General features: G+C 41.3%; 1 protein-coding gene across 1 annotated transcript; it reads left to right on the forward strand.

The window, feature by feature from the left end:
• Positions 1 to 17,121: 17,121 nt before the first annotated feature.
• Positions 17,122 to 21,546, forward strand: LOC111693695 (ankyrin-1-like). Its single transcript, XM_023459111.1, has 3 exons — positions 17,122 to 17,127; positions 19,768 to 21,203; positions 21,282 to 21,546. The coding sequence occupies exons 1-3, from the start codon at positions 17,122 to 17,124 to the stop codon at positions 21,544 to 21,546; spliced, it is 1,707 nt and encodes a 568-aa protein (XP_023314879.1).
• Positions 21,547 to 22,805: the final 1,259 nt, after the last annotated feature.

A 22,805-nucleotide genomic window follows, 5' to 3' on the forward strand; every position in this document is an offset into this window, starting at 1 on the left:
ATGATGGCTGCTCCTTTGTTTTTCCTCGAGCGCGCCAAGCCCTCGACGAACATCAAGGCTGCCGAGAGGAGAAGATCGATTTCTTCGGGCTGAAAGATTTCCCGGAGATTCGGATAATCGCCCTTCCAATTCCTGATCAAGAGATCAAGTTGATGGATGAATGCCCATAGATGCTCTTCGATCGACCAATCAACGACGTTTTGCCGTAAGCTCTTCAAGGGATTTGCTACCTGAAGAATTTTCAAAAAAACGATTTTTTTTTATTACATTTTTGAAAAGTATATGGGCTATTTCACAACAGGTATTGTAGGCCAAAAAAATGAAGTTGAAACGAATCATTTACTCTTCAAGAAAACAATGAAAAATGAAAATCCTGAACACCACAGCCCCCTAGGTCCAACCCTCATTTATCTACAGGAGCTCAAAGTTGGACTTTCATGTTTTGAGGATATTCTGCATGTTACTCTGCTTTTCTAGGGTGCATATGAAAAAATTTCCAAACCATGTTTTTTCATATAAAATTTGACGTAGAATTCAAATCTGTACTCAAACAAGACATTCATAATCTCAAAACCCCTTAAAATTGAAAAAATAGTGTAAAAAACCATGAAAGTCAAAAAAAACATGTTCGTATACCTCAAATTGGTCAATATTATAAGAAGTTCATCGTTACACCAAAATACAACTTCTGATAAAGTTTAGTATCTGAGTCACCATTATAGACAATGCAGGGGGGCGCAGCCCCCCTAGTTTGTATATATAGGCAATAATCGTGGCTGGCCTGGCCTGCACAGCGCGACTCCTTTTTTTACGCGTCGAGCTCTCGGGCGTGTATACTCGCGACAAATGCATATACACAGGCACACCACCTGCGAGTGTAAGAAAAAGAAAAAAAGCAACAATGCATATACACAAGAATGTATATTCGCGAGGCGCGAGTAGAACAGCAGCTCGGCGCGCGTATCACACATCCGTATAGGCGCTTACGTTACATCGCGGCCTGTATAACCTCGAAACGCGCGTGTCGTGCGCGCCCGAAACTCTCTGTGTGTGTATATAGGAGCAGCTTAATTGGTAGGCTGCGAAGCAGCGAGTACCGAGCGGCCGCTGACTGCTGCTTTTCTCCCCAAACGAATTTACTATCCTTTTTCAGTAACGCGCTCAACGGAGCTGCTATTTGGGCGAAGTTACGTACAAAACGTCAAAAATAGCTTGCCGTTCCAATAAATCGCCGAACCTCGTGTTCGTTTCGCGGAGCTGGAAATTCTGATATCGCGACTATCTTTCTCTCTCCCGGCTTAATTTCATTTTTGCCAACGATCAATCCGACGTATTCGACTTCCTCGAGACCGAAACGACATTTACGTAACTTAAGCATCAGTCGAGCCTCGCGTAATAATTGTAAAATTGTTTCTAGCTTTTCTAGTAATTCGTCCCATGTTTTCGCGTATACAAGCATGTCGTCAAAAAAGAATAGCGCGAGCTTATTCAGAAAATTGCCGAAGACCTTTTTCATCAGTTTTGAAAAATAAAACGGTGCGTTCATAAGGCCGAACTCAGCTCTCACGAACTGGCCAGTCTCGTCGGGTGTAATAAAAGCTGTTTTCCCTTTCGCGCGCTCCGTCAACGGAATTTGCAAGTACCCTTGTGCTAAATCTAAAATCGCGAAAATATTTGCGCCGTGCAACTCTTCTAAACCATCGTCTATATTAGGCAAGGGAAAATTCATGCGAACGGTATTTTTATTTAGCCGCCGATAATCGACCACGAGACGTTTCGATCCATCAGGCTTATCAACTAGCAGACACGGACTCGCGTACGGGATTGCGTTTCTGTGACAATGCCTGCTGCCTTCCACTCGCCAACAATGTTTTTCATCTGCTCTCGTTGCTTTGCACTGGCTTTATGCGGTTTCGAATGAACGGGCGTCGCCGAAATAAAAAGTAAACGTAAAAAAAAAACGTAAAATAAAAAGTAAATTTGAAATAAAAAGTAAACGTGGATGAAAAATAATTTAATCCCTTGAGAGATTCAAAACGCAGTCTATTCTTTTGACAGGAAATGATCTTTCAAAATAATTAATGAATGCTCACACATGCATGCGTTCGATCATGCGTTCGATCAATAAGAATAATTAATTAATGCTCACACATGCATTGCGAATGATTTTTTAGAATAATTAATTAACGCTCACACATGCATTGCGAATGATCTTTTAGAATAATTAATTAATGCTCCCACATGCATGCATTAGAGGCGTGTCACTCGATCTTGTGACAGTGGACTAAATGATTAATTGTTTTACTTGGAAAGATGAAAGAATTGCCCACATAAGATCTCTGTTTGTTCTACGGTTGTAATTGATGTTCACTCGAAGGCGACGGACACGCTGCATTTACAATTTAAAAGTAGGCAGCACTCGTGTACGCGCGTACAAGCTCCCGCGTAAAAATCTGAACAATTGGCAATATATGTGCAATATGTTGGCGATTTATATGTGCAATATATCGGCGACGTCTCGCCGAGTCAATCGCCGATATATTGCAACTATAGAGGCAAATGGACACCCGCTCATATATTGCCGATATATTGCGGATACATTGCTAATAAAAATTAAAAATAAATAGCAATGTGCTGCCCAAATATTGCAACCTGTAAAGCAAATTTAAAAAAAATCATTTTCAGACAATATTTTGCAGTCTAGATTTTTTTTATTTTTCATACTTGTTACATTGTAATTTTTTGATATTTTTTATTTTTTGGAACATAATAAAACATTAAAATACATTTTTTTACATATTACACAACTCATTTAAATTTTAAAAGCATGGAGTTATAGTATAGCGATATATATATACACATGATTGAATTGAACAATTTTTCGTGGCAGTTCTCTTCATTCGTCTGCTATCGTTTTGTTGCACAGAGAGAAAATATAAGCGTTAGAGGGGGGACCTGTAGTAAGCGAAAATTGCTGGAACACTTGCCTGACCCAATCGCTGGCTGTCCGGCGATGATCGTAGGAGACTCCAGCGTCGCTTTGGCCGCTCGCACGCTGGGACTTGAGTCGACCTATTTTGTGAGAAATTCGACTTGAAAGGTTTCCCGGGGATTTTCTTTTGGAGATGTTGCTTTTCCCTCCTGCTCATCATCGCCTTCAATGCAGTCTTCAGAAATGTTGCTACTTGCTCTTGATTCTCGTCATCGTCGACGTAGTCACAGAGATGTGGCTGCTTGCTTATGATCCTCGTCACCGCCGATGTAGTCTTGAACGACGTCGGTCTTCACTTCTGATCCTTTTCAGCATCTGGAACAAAACGAATAAAACGCCGTTTTACAATCCACATGAAGCACCAAAATAATTATTTTTGTAATACTGTTAAACATCAAGTTCACGTAAACTTCGTGTCCATCACCGCGACTTTTCTGCTAGATGTCAAAAATTCACGGTTATGATAGTTTGTTATGGTCGAAGTTTGACGTAAAAAAATAAACATAAACAGTGTCCTTGTGCCCAAGTCTATTCAGCGAAAGTGGACAGCTGGATCAGCAAAAGATATTTTGCTGCCACGAAAAAACCTTTTGCTGTCCCAGCAAAATCATTTAGCTGCCGCGACAAAAATTTTTTCCTGCCACGGCAAAATTGCGAGCGAGAAAGAGAGAAACTCGGCAGGTTCAATGCGTTGCGCCTCTTACGTACTCATGAAAGAGGGCCCCGAAAGAGGGAACAGGTGCTCTATAAATGCTAAGCTTCGATGTTAGCTTGTACGCGCGTACACGAGTGCTGCCTAATTTTAAATTGTAAATGCAGCGTGTCCGTCGCCTTCGAGTGAACATCAATTACAACATTAGAAAAAACAGAGATCTTATCTGGGCAATTCTTCAACCTTTCCAAGTAAAACAATTAATCATTTAGTCCACTGTCACAAGATCGAGTGACACACCTCTAATGCTTGCATGTGTGAGCATTAATTAATGATTCTAAAAGATCATTCGCAATGCATGTGTGAGCATTAATTAATTGCTGATCCAGCTAGCCACTTTCGCTGGATTTGGGTATCGAGCCAGACCGAAGGAACTCGAATTCATATGTCACGCGGGATGAAATTGTAAGAAAAGCCGCCAGAGTGCGCCGCGCCGGACACGTGATGCGCGTTAGTAGAGGCACGAGGGAGTTTTCCTGACGAGTGAGTTTAGGCACGCGTGAGTAAGAGAGGAGTGAGGAAGAGTGAATAATGAGAGTACCTGCGAGTACCGTGTGAGAATTGTGTGAGAGAAGCGAGAGTGCGTAGTGCAGTGAAGAGAGAGAGAGAGAGAGTATCGACTTCCGTCGTGTGAAGTAGTGTCGCGTGTTGGAAAGCCGAGTACACGAGCCGAGACTCTGGTCTAAGACCGCCATTCGCGACATCAACTAGAACTAATCACCGTTTCGACCCGAGCCAGACCACAGCCCAGCCAAGAGCTATTTCACCAGAGCCAGATTGTAGTCATCCAATTTGTTTGGTACGGTAACATTATTTGTAAGGTCTGTGTGAGAGTATGTATGCGAGTAATATAAAGCCGGTACAGTTGCGCCATTTCTTTTAATAAACATTTGACATAATTATTTAAAAGTAAAATACAAGAAACTTTTATTTATTTCACCCAATGTTGCCTTTCCTTTCACTTCCATTTCTCGCGTAAACGGCCCAGTTCGAGTCCACGCATTCATCGTACGGTGGTGGCAGGGCCTCGAAAAGCCACCGTGTAGCAACTGTAGCCCGTCTAAGCTCCGCCCAAACGCTCAGAGCGAATAGACGGAAGAGAAATCTCCCCCCCCCCCCTCTATTTAGCATACGTAACTAGTGAATATTGCTGCTGCTGAACTACTCGCCGCAATGGTACCAATGCTTAGTAGCTTTTGTATAGCCAAGTTAGTTTGCATTACTTTCTAATCGTTTAAAATACGCTACCCAACCAAAGTGACCCCGAGCATTGACAAAGCGTGGCGTTGTCTCGTGTTAATTCTCATAAGAAAAAGTGTTCTCTCCAATATCTAAACAATAACAGACGCTGTCTAAATGTAAGTCAAAAGTTTATTCATTCTTTTCTTTGTACCTTATAACGGCGCATCCGCGCGGGTGACGCATTTTCTTTTAATTTAGATTTTTCGTCTCGGTGTGCTCGTCGGCTTTACCGCAAGCGCGGAGTTCGCGTGTGAATACAAGCTGTGCATCAGTAACAGTTGTGTGATATTGTGTACAACAGTTCAACGTCCGATGTTGCCGAGTGAATTTAGAACTCGGTTTAAAAAGTTACGATGCCGTCTCAGACGGCCAAAAGTGCTACGCTGTGCCCACTGCGCCGGTAATGTTCTACACACGTCGTCTAGCGACAATTGATATCTCCTCGCGCACGTCATCAGTCTCGAGATAAAACTATCCGGGTTTGCTTTGCCTGCGTCGCGAAACACGAGGCCCCATTGCTTGTACAATTCGCACGTATTCTTTTCGCGCGCCAATGTCGAATTGAGCCCTACACTACCGTTCCACGCCAAATTGCCAAAATAGCTTCTCTGCTTGCCACGCATTTCACTTCGCGCCGACGGGAGATTGGCCGACTTCGCGTTATACAGTGCATTATCTTGCGACGCGTAAGCACCCGCGCTGTACGATCGTCTACGCATTTCGTCTGCTTCCGAAGTCGCGACTATCTTTCTCTCTCCCGGCTTAATTCCATTTTTGCCAACGATCAATCCGACGTATTCGACTTCCTCGAGACCGAAACGACATTTACGTAACTTAAGCATCAGTCGAGCCTCGCGTAATAATTGTAGAATTGTTTCTAGTTTTTCTAGTAATTCGTCCCATGTTTTCGCGTATACAAGCATGTCGTCAAAAAAGAATAGCGCGAGCTTATTCTGAAAATTGCCGAAGACCTTTTTCATCAGTTTTGAAAAATAAAACGGTGCGTTCATAAGGCCGAACTTAGCTCTCACGAACTGGCCAGTCTCGTCGGGTGTAATAAAAGCTGTTTTCCCTTTCGCGCGCTCCGTCAACGGAATTTGCAAGTACCCTTGTGCTAAATCTAAAATCGCGAAAATATTTGCGCCGTGCAACTCTTCTAAACCATCGTCTATATTAGGCAAGGGAAAATTCATGCGAACGGTATTTTTATTTAGCCGCCGATAATCGACCACGAGACGTTTCGATCCATCAGGCTTATCAACTAGCAGACACGGACTCGCGTACGGGATTGCGTTTCTGTGACAATGCTTGCTGCCTTCCACTCGCCAACAATGTTTTTCATCTGCTCTCGTTGCTTTGCACTGGCTTTATACGGTTTCGAATGAACGGGCGTCGCATCTGCCGTTTCAATAATATCCATCTCAACGTAATTCGTGCAGCCTAATTCACGGTCTGATCGCGAGCAACATACGCGATACATATTTAATAATCGCAACAGCGATTCTTTCTGCTTAGCGTCCACGGTCGGACCTACTACGAAATCGGATTCTACGATCGGCTCATTCTCGACCTTTAGCTCTGGAATGTTTCCTTGTATTAAGTTACACCTAATGCTCGGCAACTCATATCGTTTGTATTCACAGATACTAATTTTTCACTTCAAAATTTTGAATTGGCAAATTCCATTCTTTTTCGTCAACTTTTACAATGACAAAATTTACAGAGGCAGGCGGTATATTCGTTGACTCAAGCACAAAAGGTCGTACGCGTCTATTTGTTTGCACAGGCTCGGGGTAATTCGCGAACGGATGATTATCTCTCGTGCGGAATTCAAGTTTATCATTGATTTTATAATACACTACATTCGGCAGTTCAGTAAAATTTTGACCTACGAGCACATCGTACGGCAAAATATCATCAGGCGCGACACGAAAAATTACGTCTTTCTCTGTGCATTCGTCGACTTGTAATTGCTCTTTGATAATGCCACACGAAATTACCTCGCATCCGGGCTTACCAATACCTTTCATAATATTAGGCGTTTTAATGAATTTAAAACCATGTTCTAATACAAGTGATGCTTTTATGATACAGTTCGAACTTCCCGAGTCAATAACCGCGCGTATATTTTCAACGTTGCCAATTTTTACATTCTTAAGAAATTTCGCGGATGCGTCGGCGCAAGTTCTATTTATTAATTTAGCTTCGGCAGCGGGCATCTTTTTCGGTTTGTCGCAATTTTTTGAGATGTGTCCGGTGACACCGCAATTATAACATGTAACCGCGCTTTTACAGTGTTTTGCTATGTGGCCGGTCGCGTGGCTCTTATAGCATTCAATGTTAGATACATCCTTCGACTTTCTGATGCTGTTGTCTTCTTCGACTCCGTTTTCGCTTGATTGCTTGTAATAGCCATGCTGCTACGCTGCATCTTACCGCCATGCTTGCCTTTTCGCCGATCGTCGTGCGCTTTTATTTTGCTCGGTGCTGTCTGCGAGTCGATGCATTGCTTTCTCGCTTGCTCCAATCCCNCGCAAAGATTCCCTCAAATCTCACATAAGCACAGTACATAATCGTAGAAAACTCTTTGAATGAGAGATGTCAAGATGTGTTGTGAATAATTTTGGATACCAGAATGTACAAAATAGATACAATCACAGTACATGATAGCTGAAAAGCTCATACTAAACAATTATTTTATAATAAAGGCATACTTTAAAAAATGAATATTCAAAGCCTTAATTTATTTCAAACATGAATACACCTGGAAATTTACTGATACATCGGATCACGCTCAAATTTTGGTTTTAATCTTTTGTTTAACAATACTTCAAGAGGCATGGGTAAAGAATTGTTATACCAATGTGCCATTTGTGCTTTAAGATTTCGTGCAAGCGCTGCTCAGTTAATGACAAATCCATTCTCATAAAATACGACTCGGGCTATAGCTTCGCACATGCGTCTTTACTCATCAATCGTAGTGTATATTATACGTGTTTGTTTATTCACATTCATTTTTTTTTTTATTTAATTTGACTTTAATTGTCAATTGAGACAATGAAAGTTGAGACCGCGTCAGCGATCTCGGCCACTCGCTACCAAAACTTACAATTAGGCCCAAATTTATCGATGAAAAATTAAAGAAAAAAATCCATTGGAATTAACCTTTATTTGACACACTTTGCATGCTTTGAATGCATTGTTAATAAATAAATCAACTCTTAAATATTTCTGTTTAAAACTTTTTTACAAACTTTTGAAAAGTTTATTTTGAAGACTGTATAAGTTTGATATTGAAATATTGAAAGTAAATTTGTTAACAATAAATTTAATTTTGATCGATTTGGATACTTTAAAACAACGTAGAAAAAGCGTGGGGTTGAGTCTGATCCAGTGTATCGATGAAGTAAGGGTTGAAACTCAAGTATACGAACGAATTTAGTTCTGTTCAAGAATTGCAGTTAGGAGCGAAAATTCGATACAATACCTCGAAATAAATTAAAATTCAAGTAAATAACATAATTCAATTAAAAATATACACAATAAAACACCGCTGGTAATTCATTGGCAAAGAACTAACTCCTTAAAGTTTACTTGTTCTTTTTTTAAGTATCAAATTTAAAATATAGGGCTTTTTCACAGTCATCAGTGACAGTCAAAAATCGACCAGCTGATTTGCCTGGAGGCAAAGCGACCGCCCATATACTTTACATGTTAAAGTTGGTTGGTAAAAGTACTTGTAATTAGTTTACCGTGAAGTAAAAAAATAAACAAAAAATATCTGAATAAACAAAAAATATTCTTTCGATTGGTAATGTTAATTTTGAGGTCAAAATTGAAATACTAGAAGAAATATTGACTTAAAAATTCAAGTCAAGTTTTGACTATGAAAAAAATTTTTATGGCCCTTTTTAAGCGATTACAAGCGATTCGAAAAGACAAAGACACGGCGCCGCGCGTGTGCCGCCGCTGGCGCACGGAAAACAGGTCCGAGCGCACCGTCCCGCGCTATTCTTCTCGATATCTTTAATACTTCTTATCATTTCTCCATCCTGGAAAACATGGTTTTCGAAAGATTTTTGCCTTCTCATTCGATCGGTGCAGTTTATTTTGAAATCGGAGGATACATTTTTTGGATAAATCGACTTAAACATTCAAGTCGAGTTTTAACTAAGTTTTAACTAACTCTAAATGCACACACAAAAATATCAACCTTAACGAAAGATGGCACGAGGCTGTGCTTGATTCTGTCGTATTCACCTACACTACCGTATTCGAAAATATTTTCGTTTATATCCAACATTCTGGGCACTTGCACACAAAAGAAGAACACAATTGAAAATATTTTTAAACTTTTTATGCAAAAGAGTCACTGGCTATCTTCCCGCACGATTTTCACGCTGCGACATCGAAGCGTTCACTGACTGCGCTTTGACGAGTGTACTTCCCTCGTGGTAGAAGCTACACGAGATTATCTTTCGACGAAGCTCACTTTCTCCGATCGACCTGATCTCTCTTCGTGGCTTCGCTCTGAGCGTTTAAACGGAGCTTAGAGTGGCGCTACAGTGACCACTTACACGCAATCTTATGGAAAAATAGGACGCGTTCTGAAAAAATGCCAGCGTCGGCCGCTCGAACTAAATTTTTCTTATGAGAATTAACATGAGAAAGCGCCACGCTTTGTCAAGGCTCGGGGCCACTTTGGTTGCGTAGCGTATACTAAACGAATAGAAAGTAATGTTAATAATAAAAAATTAAGTACAAATAAAGTTTTATGTGCCAACATCAGCGAGCAAAAGAACGATGGAAGATCTTCTCAGTTATCAGAACGATGAACGACAATAAAATAGCAAAGGTCAACATGAAGAGCGGAAACTTTACGGTTCCTATCGTTGCTGATTGAAAATTATCGATCTCGTCGTCGGGTCTTCCATTTAAAATCCATTTCTTTTTAACGGCACTGAGCAATCCAATGAGATAAAACTTTTGCAATCTGAATTTTGAAAAAGAGTTACAATGAGTATTGGAAATTTTCATTTGAGTCTCTGGTAGAAACGCTCAACATTGTATGGCTATTTTTTGACCAAAAAAAACTTTTGCAAAAAAAAGACATTATATTTATATGAAAACTCTCTATAAATACCTATGATACAAACGAGTTTCGCGTAGCGACCACGTACCACTAACGAAAACATTATCTCATCACCAAGCATGGCTCTTTATATGCCAATTTATTTACTTAGCCGCTTACAGATTTGCATTTAGCGTTGTTCTAGCGATGGAATCTCGAAGAGTTTGTAAACTCATAAAAAATTTCCGAAACAATTGAATCATCATTTTCAGGTGATTTAAAATACGCTGAACATTTGTATCATAATTTTAACTCGCCAAAAACAAGCCAATCAATGATCACTTTTTTTTCATCATGCCATTATATAATGTTGAGTATTTCTACCAGTGGTGAAAAGTACATTACTGAAAGTTAATGGCATTCAGATAGGGGCTTTCCTTCTGAAAAATAAGACCCATATTGATCATTTGTCCTCTGTATATCGGCACTAGTTTACATTTCGTAGGCGGTAGAAATCCCTTCGTATTTATTATTACTTCGTCAAAATACATCAAAAATGAACTTTTATCAGCACACATCTTCAATACAAGTGAGATAATAATTTTCGGATAATTTACAGAATTTATATAATTAAAAAAGTTTACCTTACTCTTTTATATAGCTTCTTCATTGATATGTCGGTCACAAGATTTTTTCGCAGTTTTCGAACTGCTTCACTATCAGAGCCCTTTGAAACAAAAATAATTACTTGGACAAATAATTTTTTGAATAATCAATTAATTCATCCTTACTAATATTTTTTGAACGTAAACCCCTGTGCCCAATGTTAATAATTTGTGACTATCAGCTTCGGCGATCTCGTCGAGAGTTGGTGACGCGGGTTTGTAAACAGCTCGGTAGCTCGTAAGTTTAGCCGTAAATATTGCGTAGAATATTAAAAACTGTACCAAGAGAGTGAGGTGAGTTATTCGTCCTGATATTCCTACAGGATTCTCTAAAAAGATAATTGATGTGGGTTCAAGTGCTAATGATATTTGCACCCGTGTCTATATACGTACGCGTCACGTTTCCAGTAACAAGTATTGAAGTTGATTCAAAAAATTGATCCATGCATTTTTGAACGATGCTGCTTGAATACCTCACCTTATCCATGAGCGTTATAACTGTCAAGATAATCGACGAAATCAGCACGATACCGTAAAAAGCTTGTCTCGAAGAGGGCTTGAGGGTCTGCGCAATTTTTTTTTCATTCAGAGAGCGATAAGAGTCGTTAAGATCGATTATAATTTCTTAGAATCACTCACCGAATACTTCATAAAATCGTGAACGTTGTTATTGCTGCGTTTTATGAAATACGACATTCTCGTTTCGACCAGAGGCATCGATAGATCGAAGCGTTTTAGCATGTCGGCGGTGTATATGAACAGGCCCATGCCGATGTCCGTCTGGTTGGACGCGAGCTTGCCAAGGATGCCATCGGAGGTGTTGGTTTCGGCGTCGTAAGTGCCTATCTTGGGCTCCAAAGGCTGCCAATCGATGGTGAAGTTGATGCGTCGGGCTATTTCCGTTACCAGCTCGTAGCACATTCCTCGTATTTTGCCGTTTTTGTCGACGTTATCCTACGATAGATACAAAGATTACAATTAAAGATGCTCCATTGTATGATAGAAAAGGTCGATATTTTGTGGCTCATTTTGTCACCAAAGGAATAATTTCTTAGTCAATTCATTCATCACTTTTCTGCGTGTTACTTTGACTTTTACAAATATTTTTACTTTTCTGCCAGCAGGTTTAAAGTTTTAGGATTCTTGAAGCTGTATTGGTCTATTGAAAATGATCGAAAACTAGTATTAACTTTAAAATCAGTTGATTGGTAATTTTCAGGTTACTTAAAATGTTCTTTATATTTGTAAAATTAATGTTACAGGAAAATTGCAAATAACTAGTTAATTAAAAACATTTGAAATGTAAATTAACGTACTCGTTGAAGGGTGACTTGGATGGTCAAGCCACCAAGATCCTGTCTACGATCCCTGAACAACGACGCGGTCACGTACTCGTTTCTCCGATCCTCGTCGTTTCTGTGCCATTTCACCAGCTCGTAGGTCTCGGTCTTGTTCGGATACACGGAGTACCACTCGCGAATTATTTCCGAGTCATGGCACTTGACCAGCACCTTGGAGTCGAAGACCAGGTTCAGCGGATTTCCCTCTGGATTGTGACAGATGCGGGCTTCCTGCTCAAAAATCATGATTACACGGAAGATTTTGGCGGCGGGTTTCAGGCTTCGAGTCAAGTTGGCGTAGGCGCGAAAATCTCTTCTCGACTGCATTACCATGAAGAGCAGTGGATCATTGATTTTGCTGTGATAGTATCTCAGATCCATCGCCAATTGATTTCTTTTTACGACGGACGAGTAGATTGAATTGCTCGACAGCCATTTGATGATATCAATGTCGCGTCTTGTTCTGTACAAATCTATGTATAGAAAAATAATTGGATTTTTTCTTTTTTATTATTTTTGATAATCGTGAAATACGCTACCGTTGACGTCCGTTCGAAGTGTGACGACATATTTCGCAAAGTAAATATTGGAGAAGTTAAGAAAATGCTGTAGCAAGGCTTTTTGATAGTCATCAAATCTCGTAGTTAGAGCCGGTATGACAAATAAAATAATAAATTTATAAATCCGCATGACCGATTGGCTTGTGTATCTTTTTACAAAGTACGGCAGTTGATCGTGTGAAAATACTGGGGACATTGATTTTTCAAGGCACGCCACGTGCCTGTTGCGAGAAAGAAAGAAGGAGGGGGAAAAGCTTTTAACGCTCGATAACAATGGCTCAAAAGCACAATCAGTCGAAAATTACAAGGTCTATCGTTTGTGTTGAAATAGAATCCGATATGGTTTACACTTTTTTACAATCTTGATAATATTATCCTCGCTTTTCATTTCCAGAAAGGACAGGAAAACTCGGCTTTCATGGGCGACAATTGCGTCACACTTAGACTCGTAGTAATTGGGAAATCGCGGTCCATCGGAATATCACGAAACCAAAGGGCTCGGCCGAGCATTACAAGTGGGATAAAATCATGGGAACATCTTGCTTAACAACAAGAAACATTTTGAAAATTTTTTCTATTTAAGTATAATTATAAATGATGTTAGAAAAATTTTGTTTGTGCGGAAAATCTCCTCCCATGGCAGTCGAAAAAAATAAATTAAAGAAATATCTTTACAACATATTAAAAATCACAACAAAACGTTTTTATTTAAAAAGTTTTAATAGCATTGGAAAATAACTTTGAAAAATATTTTTTTTAAGATTGAATAATGTTTTATTAAAATTATTTTAATATTTTCTTACAAAGATTTTTTTATGCATTGAGAATTTCGTGAGATTTTCTTGTTTTCTTATATTCGGCTTTACCTCGGCGTCATTATCACGGCCTATACTTCATTTTCTTGAATTTCAAAATGTTTAATTGATGAAATATTACTTTTCGTCACCAACAAATTTGATGAACTGAAAAACTCATTTACTTAAAATGTTCGTTAAACATTCATCAATTTGTAGTTATATTTAGGTAAATTTATAAAAATTAGTGTACCCCAACACTAAGATTTATGATTTAGACATGTGCACGAAGCTATATAATGACTCGAGTTATTATTTGACACGCAACACGCGAGTGAGAGATAGAGACGCAGAGATACACAACGCTACATTGTACGTTTAAAAAAATTATTTTCGTGAAAAAAGAGGTTTTTCAGCTCTAGGCTGAATGGACATGAATGGAAAATTCTGAGAAAATTCAAGGAATCGTTTTTTGACGTCAGAATTCAGAAAAAAATACTCCGGTCTGGTACATCGAACCATTTCACCGAAAATCAAATAATTTAAATTTTCAATGATTTTTTCTGAAGGTCTTAGGCACTCAAAAAATCTGAAAAAATTCAAGGTCGTTCGGATTATGGGACAGTACTTTTGTAAATTTTTTCAGATTTTTTAATTGCTTCAGGGTTTCAGAAAAATATTGATAAAAAATTGACGTTTATAGGGGAGAAAGGTGGTAGGAGGAGGGGGGGGGGGGGNGAGGGGGGAGGGGGTCCAAAATTTTGGTTTTGGCACTTTTTTATCATGTACCATAACATACCAAAATTTCAGGAAAATCCATGAACCTCGCCCGCAGGTTTATTTGAAAAATTCTGAATCTGACCCATATATATTGTGTAAGAGCTTTATTATATAAGATGTTGCTACTGTGTAGGTTCGCAACCAACTAACTGTAAGTATACCAGTGTATAGTGAGGTTTACGGATATGACCTCTCGCGGGTATATATGGTAGTAATTACCGGATAACAACAAAAACTGCTTAAAATTTACCAAACAACCTGTGTGAATTCTTAGCAGGTTTTGTCCTCGCTGCTGTGATCTGTACATATGATCTCGCGGCAGTTTGGTTAACACCTGCTTAAACCTCAATCTCGCGGCTACCGAGATGCCAAGCATCTCAAGTAATCTTTTACTCATAAGAGGTTGGCTAATACTCAAGCGTTTTGTCCTGGGCTTCCGTACTGGACTCATCAGTAAGGCAAAATGTAGGGAAGCCCTGCCTTAAACGCTTGGGATAGTGGAGGTGGAGCCAGTATGTATAACGTATTATCCAAATAACCTAGCCACTTGTGGGAACCTTTTAATAAGGTACAAGAACTACCTTAACAAAGATACTAACATGCCTGCGTTTCGTCCCAGGCCTACCTACTAGACTCATCAGTAAGGCAATGTAGGAAGGCCTTGCCTTAGACGCTTGGGCGAGCATATATATATATATATATACTCGCTCCAAATAACCTAGCTGGTTTGGTTGCGGGAAGTGGACGAGCATCCGTGACTGATACGAGCTGATCGTAAGTCAGTCACATATCCACCGTAAGACGTCCAGGATTCCCATCAGACGTTTTCCACCTAAAATTTTTAATTTTATAAATTTTACATATTACACGTGAAATATTATTATGTGCATAAAAAAAGTCTACTTACGTCCTGCCGCTTTTTTCAATTATTGTCTTGGCCAAGGTTGGGAGTTTACTAACGCCATCTTTGCTGCCTTGGCCCCGACCAGTGACCACTTGAATGCATTTAGAGGTTTTATGGATCTTCAAAAATTTGTCCAAAACAATTTCTGCCTCTTTTTGTTTGAAATAATGCAAATCTAACGTGTGAGAAAATCTCTTACACGTTAGATTTAGTTGCGCAAATAAAACAAGCAGCCTCAGGGAATCCAAAAACGGGTGAATCTTTTTGTTCGCCCACTTCCTATACGCCGCCATATCGATGAATTTTTTAATTTGCTCCTCAAAAATACGGCAAGACTTCCTCTAGAAAAAAGAAAACATAAATTGATAAAAAATAAATGAATGCATAGAATACATATAAAATAAAATACGATAAAAAAATATAAAAAATAAAATGAATAGTAATATGAGCTTACATTTTTTACATCCAAATTAACATATTGTTGATATAGACATTGGACGAACGTCGTCAAGGCTCTGAAATTGGTGATGTCTGCTTCATTGACCTCACTTTTCGAAGCCTCAATTCTTATATTTTTTAACCATTCTTCAAAGTTTGCCTGCACTTTTGAGCAGGAGAAAGTTAAAAAATATTTTAAATCGTATTCAACCATCTGAAAAAATCAGTGAAAAATAAATGACATTAGAAAGGTATTACATTAGAAAATTATAATTAAATGCTCATGTTAATGATTATGTTCTACTCATGTATTGTATGGCCGTACACGAGTACGAGCAATGCGCGATGGCTTACGGCCCAATCCGCCAGAGTGCGTTGTGTGCGCGAGCGCTCGAGCAGCGAGCCGTGTGTGAGTCACGAGTCAGACGAGTTGCAGCCGCAGTGCCGGATGGACGCGCGCTGTACGAGCAACAATAAGTAATAACTGAGGTAGCACGAGAGAGTGAGAGTGATTGAGCACGACCACAGGCCTCTCTTGAATTATTAAATAAAGTTATATTTTGTTATTGATTATTTGCTGGCTACCCTCATTATTACATCTCAGAAGTGGGATAAAGAATCGAGTGTACGTATTGAAAATCTCGATAGTAAAATTTTGTTCGTTTCGGAGCAAACACAAAGTTCAGTGTGTGAGCTGAGAAGGTGCAGTTATCTATATGAAACGACGTGCTACGAGTGAAACGTTTCATAGTTCGAAAAGGCTGAAATTGGAACTTGTGAACTGTGACATACGACCTGAACCATCAAGAGATAGTTCTCTACAAGAAGCTGCAGACGCATTACTTGGACTCGGTAGGAGCGGACAAAACCAAGGTGAAAATTTGGAGCACCAGAACCATTGTACGACGACACATCCGTCGCAGAACGACGAAAACATGGACGCGAATCCTGCTGAGTTCATGGCAAGCTTGAAAACTATTATTGAGCAAAACGCTGCTCTTATACAAGGAGTTATAAAGCAACAACAACAGCAACCAGCCACAGTGCAATATGGCGTGCTTCCTGATTTGTCGCACAATATAAGAGACTTCGATGGTCTCGAAAGTTCTGCTGATGCCAAAGCATGGCTGAGACAAGTCGAATCGACAGCAACTCTGCATAAATGGACGGAAGGCATTGCATTTGAAACGGCTCGAAGTCGTCTTACGGGCGCAGCGAGAAATAGGTATTATGCCAACATGACCGAAATCGTGAACTGGAGGACATTCCGAGCATTTTTCTGAGATATCTTCACAACCGAGAAATCTCTCACAGATAAGTGGCAAGAGATGAAACAGAGAAGCCAAGGACAGGATGAGGATGTGCGAAAATATTATTTCGACAAGTTACGTCTGTGTAAGGCATTGAAATTCTCGATTGATGAGATAAAGACACAAATGGCCGTTGGCCTATGGCCGCGAAACACAGCAGCAGCAGTTATGTCTAAATCATATTTCGACGCGAACGATCTACTCCGAACAATCACGGAATTCGAGGGATTGGAGCAAGCGAGAAAGCAATGCATCGACTCGCAGACAGCACCGAGCAAAATAAAAGCGCACGACGATCGGCGAAAAGGCAAGCATGGCGGTAAGATGCAGCGTAGCAGCATGGCTATTACAAGCAATCAAGCGAAAACGGAGTCGAAGAAGACAACAGCATCAGAAAGTCGAAGGATGTATCTAACATTGAATGCTATAAGAGCCACGCGACCGGCCACATAGCAAAACACTGTAAAAGCGCGGTTACATGTTATAATTGCGGTGTCACCGGACACATCTCAAAAAATTGCGACAAACCGAAAAAGATGCCCGCTGCCGAAGCTAAATTAATAAATAGAACTTGCGCCGACGCATCCGCGAAATTTCTTAAGAATGTAAAAATTGGCAACGTTGAAAATATACGCGCGGTTATTGACTCGGGAAGTTCGAACTGTATCATAAAAGCATCACTTGTATTAGAACATGGTTTTAAATTCATTAAAACGCCTAATATTATGAAAGGTATTGGTAAGCCCGGATGCGAGGTAATTTCGTGTGGCATTATCAAAGAGCAATTACAAGTCGACGAATGCACAGAGAAAGACGTAATTTTTCGTGTCGCGCCTGATGATATTTTGCCGTACGATGTGCTCGTAGGTCAAAATTTTACTGAACTGCCGAATGTAGTGTATTATAAAATCAATGATAAACTTGAATTCCGCACGAGAGATAATCATCCGTTCGCGAATTACCCCGAGCCTGTGCAAACAAATAGACGCGTACGACCTTTTGTGCTTGAGTCAACGAATATACCGCCTGCCTCTGTAAATTTTGTCATTGTAAAAGTTGACGAAAAAGAATGGAATTTGCCAATTCAAAATTTTGAAGTGAAAAATTAGTATCTGTGAATACAAACGATATGAGTTGCCGAGCATTAGGTGTAACTTAATACAAGGAAACATTCCAGAGCTAAAGGTCGAGAATGAGCCGATCGTAGAATCCGATTTCGTAGTAGGTCCGACCGTGGACGCTAAGCAGAAAGAATCGCTGTTGCGATTATTAAATATGTATCGCGTATGTTGCTCGCGATCAGACCGTGAATTAGGCTGCACGAATTACGTTGAGATGGATATTATTGAAACGGCAGATGCGACGCCCGTTCATTCGAAACCGCATAAAGCCAGTGCAAAGCAACGAGAGCAGATGAAAAACATTGTTGGCGAGTGGAAGGCAGCAAGCATTGTCACAGAAACGCAATCCCGTACGCGAGTCTGTGTCTGCTAGTTGATAAGCCTGATGGATCGAAACGTCTCGTGGTCGATTATCGGCGGCTAAATAAAAATACCGTTCGCATGAATTTTCCCTTGCCTAATATAGACGATGGTTTAGAAGAGTTGCACGGCGCAAATATTTTCGCGATTTTAGATTTAGCACAAGGGTACTTGCAAATTCCGTTGACGGAGCGCGCGAAAGGGAAAACAGCTTTTATTACACCCGACGAGACTGGCCAGTTCGTGAGAGCTAAGTTCGGCCTTATGAACGCACCGTTTTATTTTTCAAAACTGATGAAAAAGGTCTTCGGCAATTTTCAGAATAAGCTCGCGCTATTCTTTTTTGACGACATGCTTGTATACGCGAAAACATGGGACGAATTACTAGAAAAGCTAGAAACAATTCTACAATTATTACGCGATGCTCGACTGATGCTTAAGTTACGTAAATGTCGTTTCGGTCTCGAGGAAGTCGAATACGTCGGATTGATCGTTGGCAAAAATGGAATTAAGCCGGGAGAGAGAAAGATAGTCGCGATATCAGAATTTCCAGCTCCGCGAAACGAACACGAGGTTCGGCGATTCATTGGAACGGCAAGCTATTTTTGACGTTTTGTACGTAACTTCGCCCAAATAGCAGCTCCGTTGAGCGCGTTACTGAAAAAGGATATACTGAAACGCGACACGCGCGTTTCGAGGTTATACAGGCCGCGATGTAACGTAAGCGCCTATACGGATGTGTGATACGCGCGCCGAGCTGCTGTTCTACTCGCGCCTCGCGAATATACATTCTTGTGTATATGCATTGTTGCTTTTTTTCTTTTTCTTACACTCGCAGGTGGTGTGCCTGTATATATGCATTTGTCGCGAGTATACACGCCCGAGAGCTCGACGCGTAAAAAAAGAAGTCGCGCTGTGCAGGCCAGGCCAGCCACGATTATTGCCTATATATACAAACTAGGGGGGCTGCGCCCCCCTGCATTGTCTATAATGGTGACTCAGATACTAAACTTTATCAGAAGTTGTATTTTGGTGTAACGATGAACTTCTTATAATATTGACCAATTTGAGGTATACGAACATGTTTTTTTTTGACTTTCATGGTTTTTTACACTATTTTTTCAATTTTAAGGGGTTTTGAGATTATGAATGTCTTGTTTGAGTACAGATTTGAATTCTACGTCAAATTTTATATGAAAAAACATGGTTTGGAAATTTTTTCATATGCACCCTAGAAAAGCAGAGTAACATGCAGAATATCCTCAAAACATGAAAGTCCAACTTTGAGCTCCTGTAGATAAATGAGGGTTGGACCTAGGGGGCTGTGGTGTTCAGGATTTTCATTTTTCATTGTTTTCTTGAAGAGTAAATGATTCGTTTCAACTTCATTTTTTTGGCCTACAATACCTGTTGTGAAATAGCCCATATACTTTTCAAAAATGTAATAAAAAAAAATCGTTTTTTTGAAAATTCTTCAGGTAGCAAATCCCTTGAAGAGCTTACGGCAAAACGTCGTTGATTGGTCGATCGAAGAGCATCTATGGGCATTCATCCATCAACTTGATCTCTTGATCAGGAATTGGAAGGGCGATTATCCGAATCTCCGGGAAATCTTTCAGCCCGAAGAAATCGATCTTCTCCTCTCGGCAGCCTTGATGTTCGTCGAGGGCTTGGCGCGCTCGAGGAAAAACAAAGGAGCAGCCATCATCAGGTTTGTAGCTGCAAGCGGCTACAGAGACGAGCCCGAGGTCGACGAGAGCGGCGGCAGGCTGGTGCTGCATCGCACCACACCGGTGCATCGCGCCATCAAACGAGATCGTTACATAATCGAGCGATTGTTCGACATTTACAACGAGAATTACATCGACGTCGAGTCTGGATTGTCGCAGTTCCATGTGGCCTGCAGGCGTGGCTTAGAAAAAATCGTCGAGTTATTCCTGGAGCTCGGCCAGGCCGATCCCAATGTCCTCGCGGAAAAGACGCTCGACTCACCGCTGCACTTGGCCGCGGCCGGTGCCTGCATCGGCGTCATGCGGATGCTGCCGAGGAGAGGCGCAGATCCCGGCTTGGCCAACGTGGATGGATCGACTCCCATGCACGTGATCTGCCGCAAAGGCGACTGCGACGGTCAGGCCGAGATTTTGCTCGAGCTCTGTAGGGATGAGTATCTGCCACTGCCGCTCGACGCCCGGACGAGCTCGGGCGAAGCGGCGCTGCACGAGGCTCTGACCAGAGGTCACTGGAGGATGGCCGAGTTTCTGCTGAAAAACGGGGCAGATCCCAATCTGGCCAATGGAGCGGGAGAGACGGGCTTGCATATCGTTTGCAGGAGGGAGCGCGGTTCTCGTTGCTTGGCTAGCAAGTTGTTCGAGGCCTGCAAAGACGTCGGACGGACGCTGGATGTCAACGCCGAGGACTCGAAGGGATGGACACCGCTCAACTTGGCTCTGTTTCACGGTAAAAGGAAGATGGTGGAATTGCTGCTGAAAGAGGGGGCCGATCCGCGTCGAACGAATTCAGAGGCAACGACGAGTCTTCACGTTATTGCCTCGGCGGTAGCCCACGACTTTTTGGCCGACCAATTTTTCCAGATCCTGTCAGAGTCACATCGGCCGTTGCGAGTCGATGCACAGGATAAATTAGGTAACACACCGTTGCATGTGGCACTGGCCAACAACAACAGAAGGGCGGCTGAAGCATTGCTTAGAAGACAGGCCGACCCTAATCTGGGCAACGATGAGCGATATACCGCTCTGCACGTCATATGCAAGAGAGACAAGGACGACGGCTTGCTCAGGCAATTTTTCAAGATGATCGATGCCGTCCAGACGACAGTGGAGGTCGATGCCCGAGACAAGGAGGGCAATACGCCGCTGCACTTGGCTGCCGCCGGTGGCTCTTTGATATTGGTCAAGTGACTGCTGAGAAGAGACGCTGATCCTAACGCATACAACGATGAAGGATCGACGCCTCTGCATTTGATTTGCAAGAGAGACGTCGACGGCGGCTTGGCGGCGCAATTCTTCGAGGTTGCCCTCGATATGGATCTGGAGGTGCGGATCGACGACCAGGACAATAGGGGCAACACTCCACTGCATTTGGCCCTGGCTGCTGGCTGCTGCAACCGGTATATGGTACAATTGTTGCTGAGAAATCAAGCCGACCCGAATCTGCCCAACGAGGAGGGCCAGACGCCTCTTCATTTGCTTTGCAGCAGGGACGATCTCAAGGAAAACACGGCGTTTAAATTTTTCTAGATGTGCCAAGAGCAAAAGGAGCCGCTGGAGGTCGATGCCGTGGACGACCAAGGCCGTACACCGCTGCAATTGGCCGTGGCGAATCTTCTGCCGCAAGAGGTCCACTTGCTCTTGGCCAACGGCGCGGATCTAGCCGCGTTCGTTTTTCCTAGCAGGAACGACTTCCACGAGGCGCTCGGTTACCGCGAAGACGACGATTTGTTAACCAAGGCGGACAGAGTGGGTCGTGCTCTGCTGGTACTGACGTTTCTCGAGCAGCGGGGATACGAGATGGATCGTGGCGAAGCCTTGACGATCATGAAATTGTTCGACGAGTGGGTACACTTCACGACGGCGCGTGATCCTGAACAGGTTTGGTGCAAAGAGACGGGAAGAAACTACACGGAAAAACTTTTGAGCGAGCCTCACGCTCGAAACTCGTTGAGACGCGTGCGCGCTCTATCTCGAGCACGATATATACTCGATCTCGAGCGCAAAACGCGCTCGAGATGTATCGAGTGTAAACAGCGCTCTAAGCTGAGCGGGAAAACCACACGTCTCGTTACTCCGTCGATCTCGATATACACCCAACCCAAAATCTCCTGTATAAGGCTGATTCTCTCTCTGTTATTTGTAATTTTTTAATACAATCATTACAATAACTTGTGTGCAAGTGGAAAAGAAGAGGAGTCAGTGATACCTGACCTAAAGATCTATAAACAGCGCCCTAATCTGAGCGGGATAACCACACGTCTCGTTACTCCGTCGAGCTCGATGTAAACACAACCTCAAATCTCCTGTATAGGCTGCTGCTTCCTCTATTATTTGTAACTTTTTATTTTATTATTACAATAACTTGTGTACAAATGGGATAGAAGAGGAGGCAGTGTACTTGACCTAAAAATATTTCTTTATTATTTATAAATGATAAAAATTTTAAATTTAAAAAAAAAGTTTACTGTACAATAAAAAAACATTATTTTCAACTACTCAATAGATCCTTCAATAAGTTTTTTACGCTTCTTGACACACAAAAATCCTTCAAATTAAGTCGAACCACTTCCCGCCAAATGTCTGCCAAATGTCTCGGTTCAAAAGTTACACATCTTCCAGACCGCCACTTTTGCTCTATAACAAGGAAGCAAAAGTTTAACTTTTCGTTTTGAATCTTAACTTTTCTCATATCAGGTGAATTTCTACTTTTTTTTATTAAATCAGAGCTTGACTGCTTTGCTTTCAAAATACAGAAAAAAAAACCAAAGCTGCACAAGTTGATAATA

The sequence above is a fragment of the Trichogramma pretiosum genome, unplaced genomic scaffold (genome assembly GCF_000599845.2).
Source record: "Trichogramma pretiosum strain Unisexual culture from Peru unplaced genomic scaffold, Tpre_2.0 scaffold23, whole genome shotgun sequence".
Classification (NCBI taxonomy): domain Eukaryota; kingdom Metazoa; phylum Arthropoda; class Insecta; order Hymenoptera; family Trichogrammatidae; genus Trichogramma; species Trichogramma pretiosum.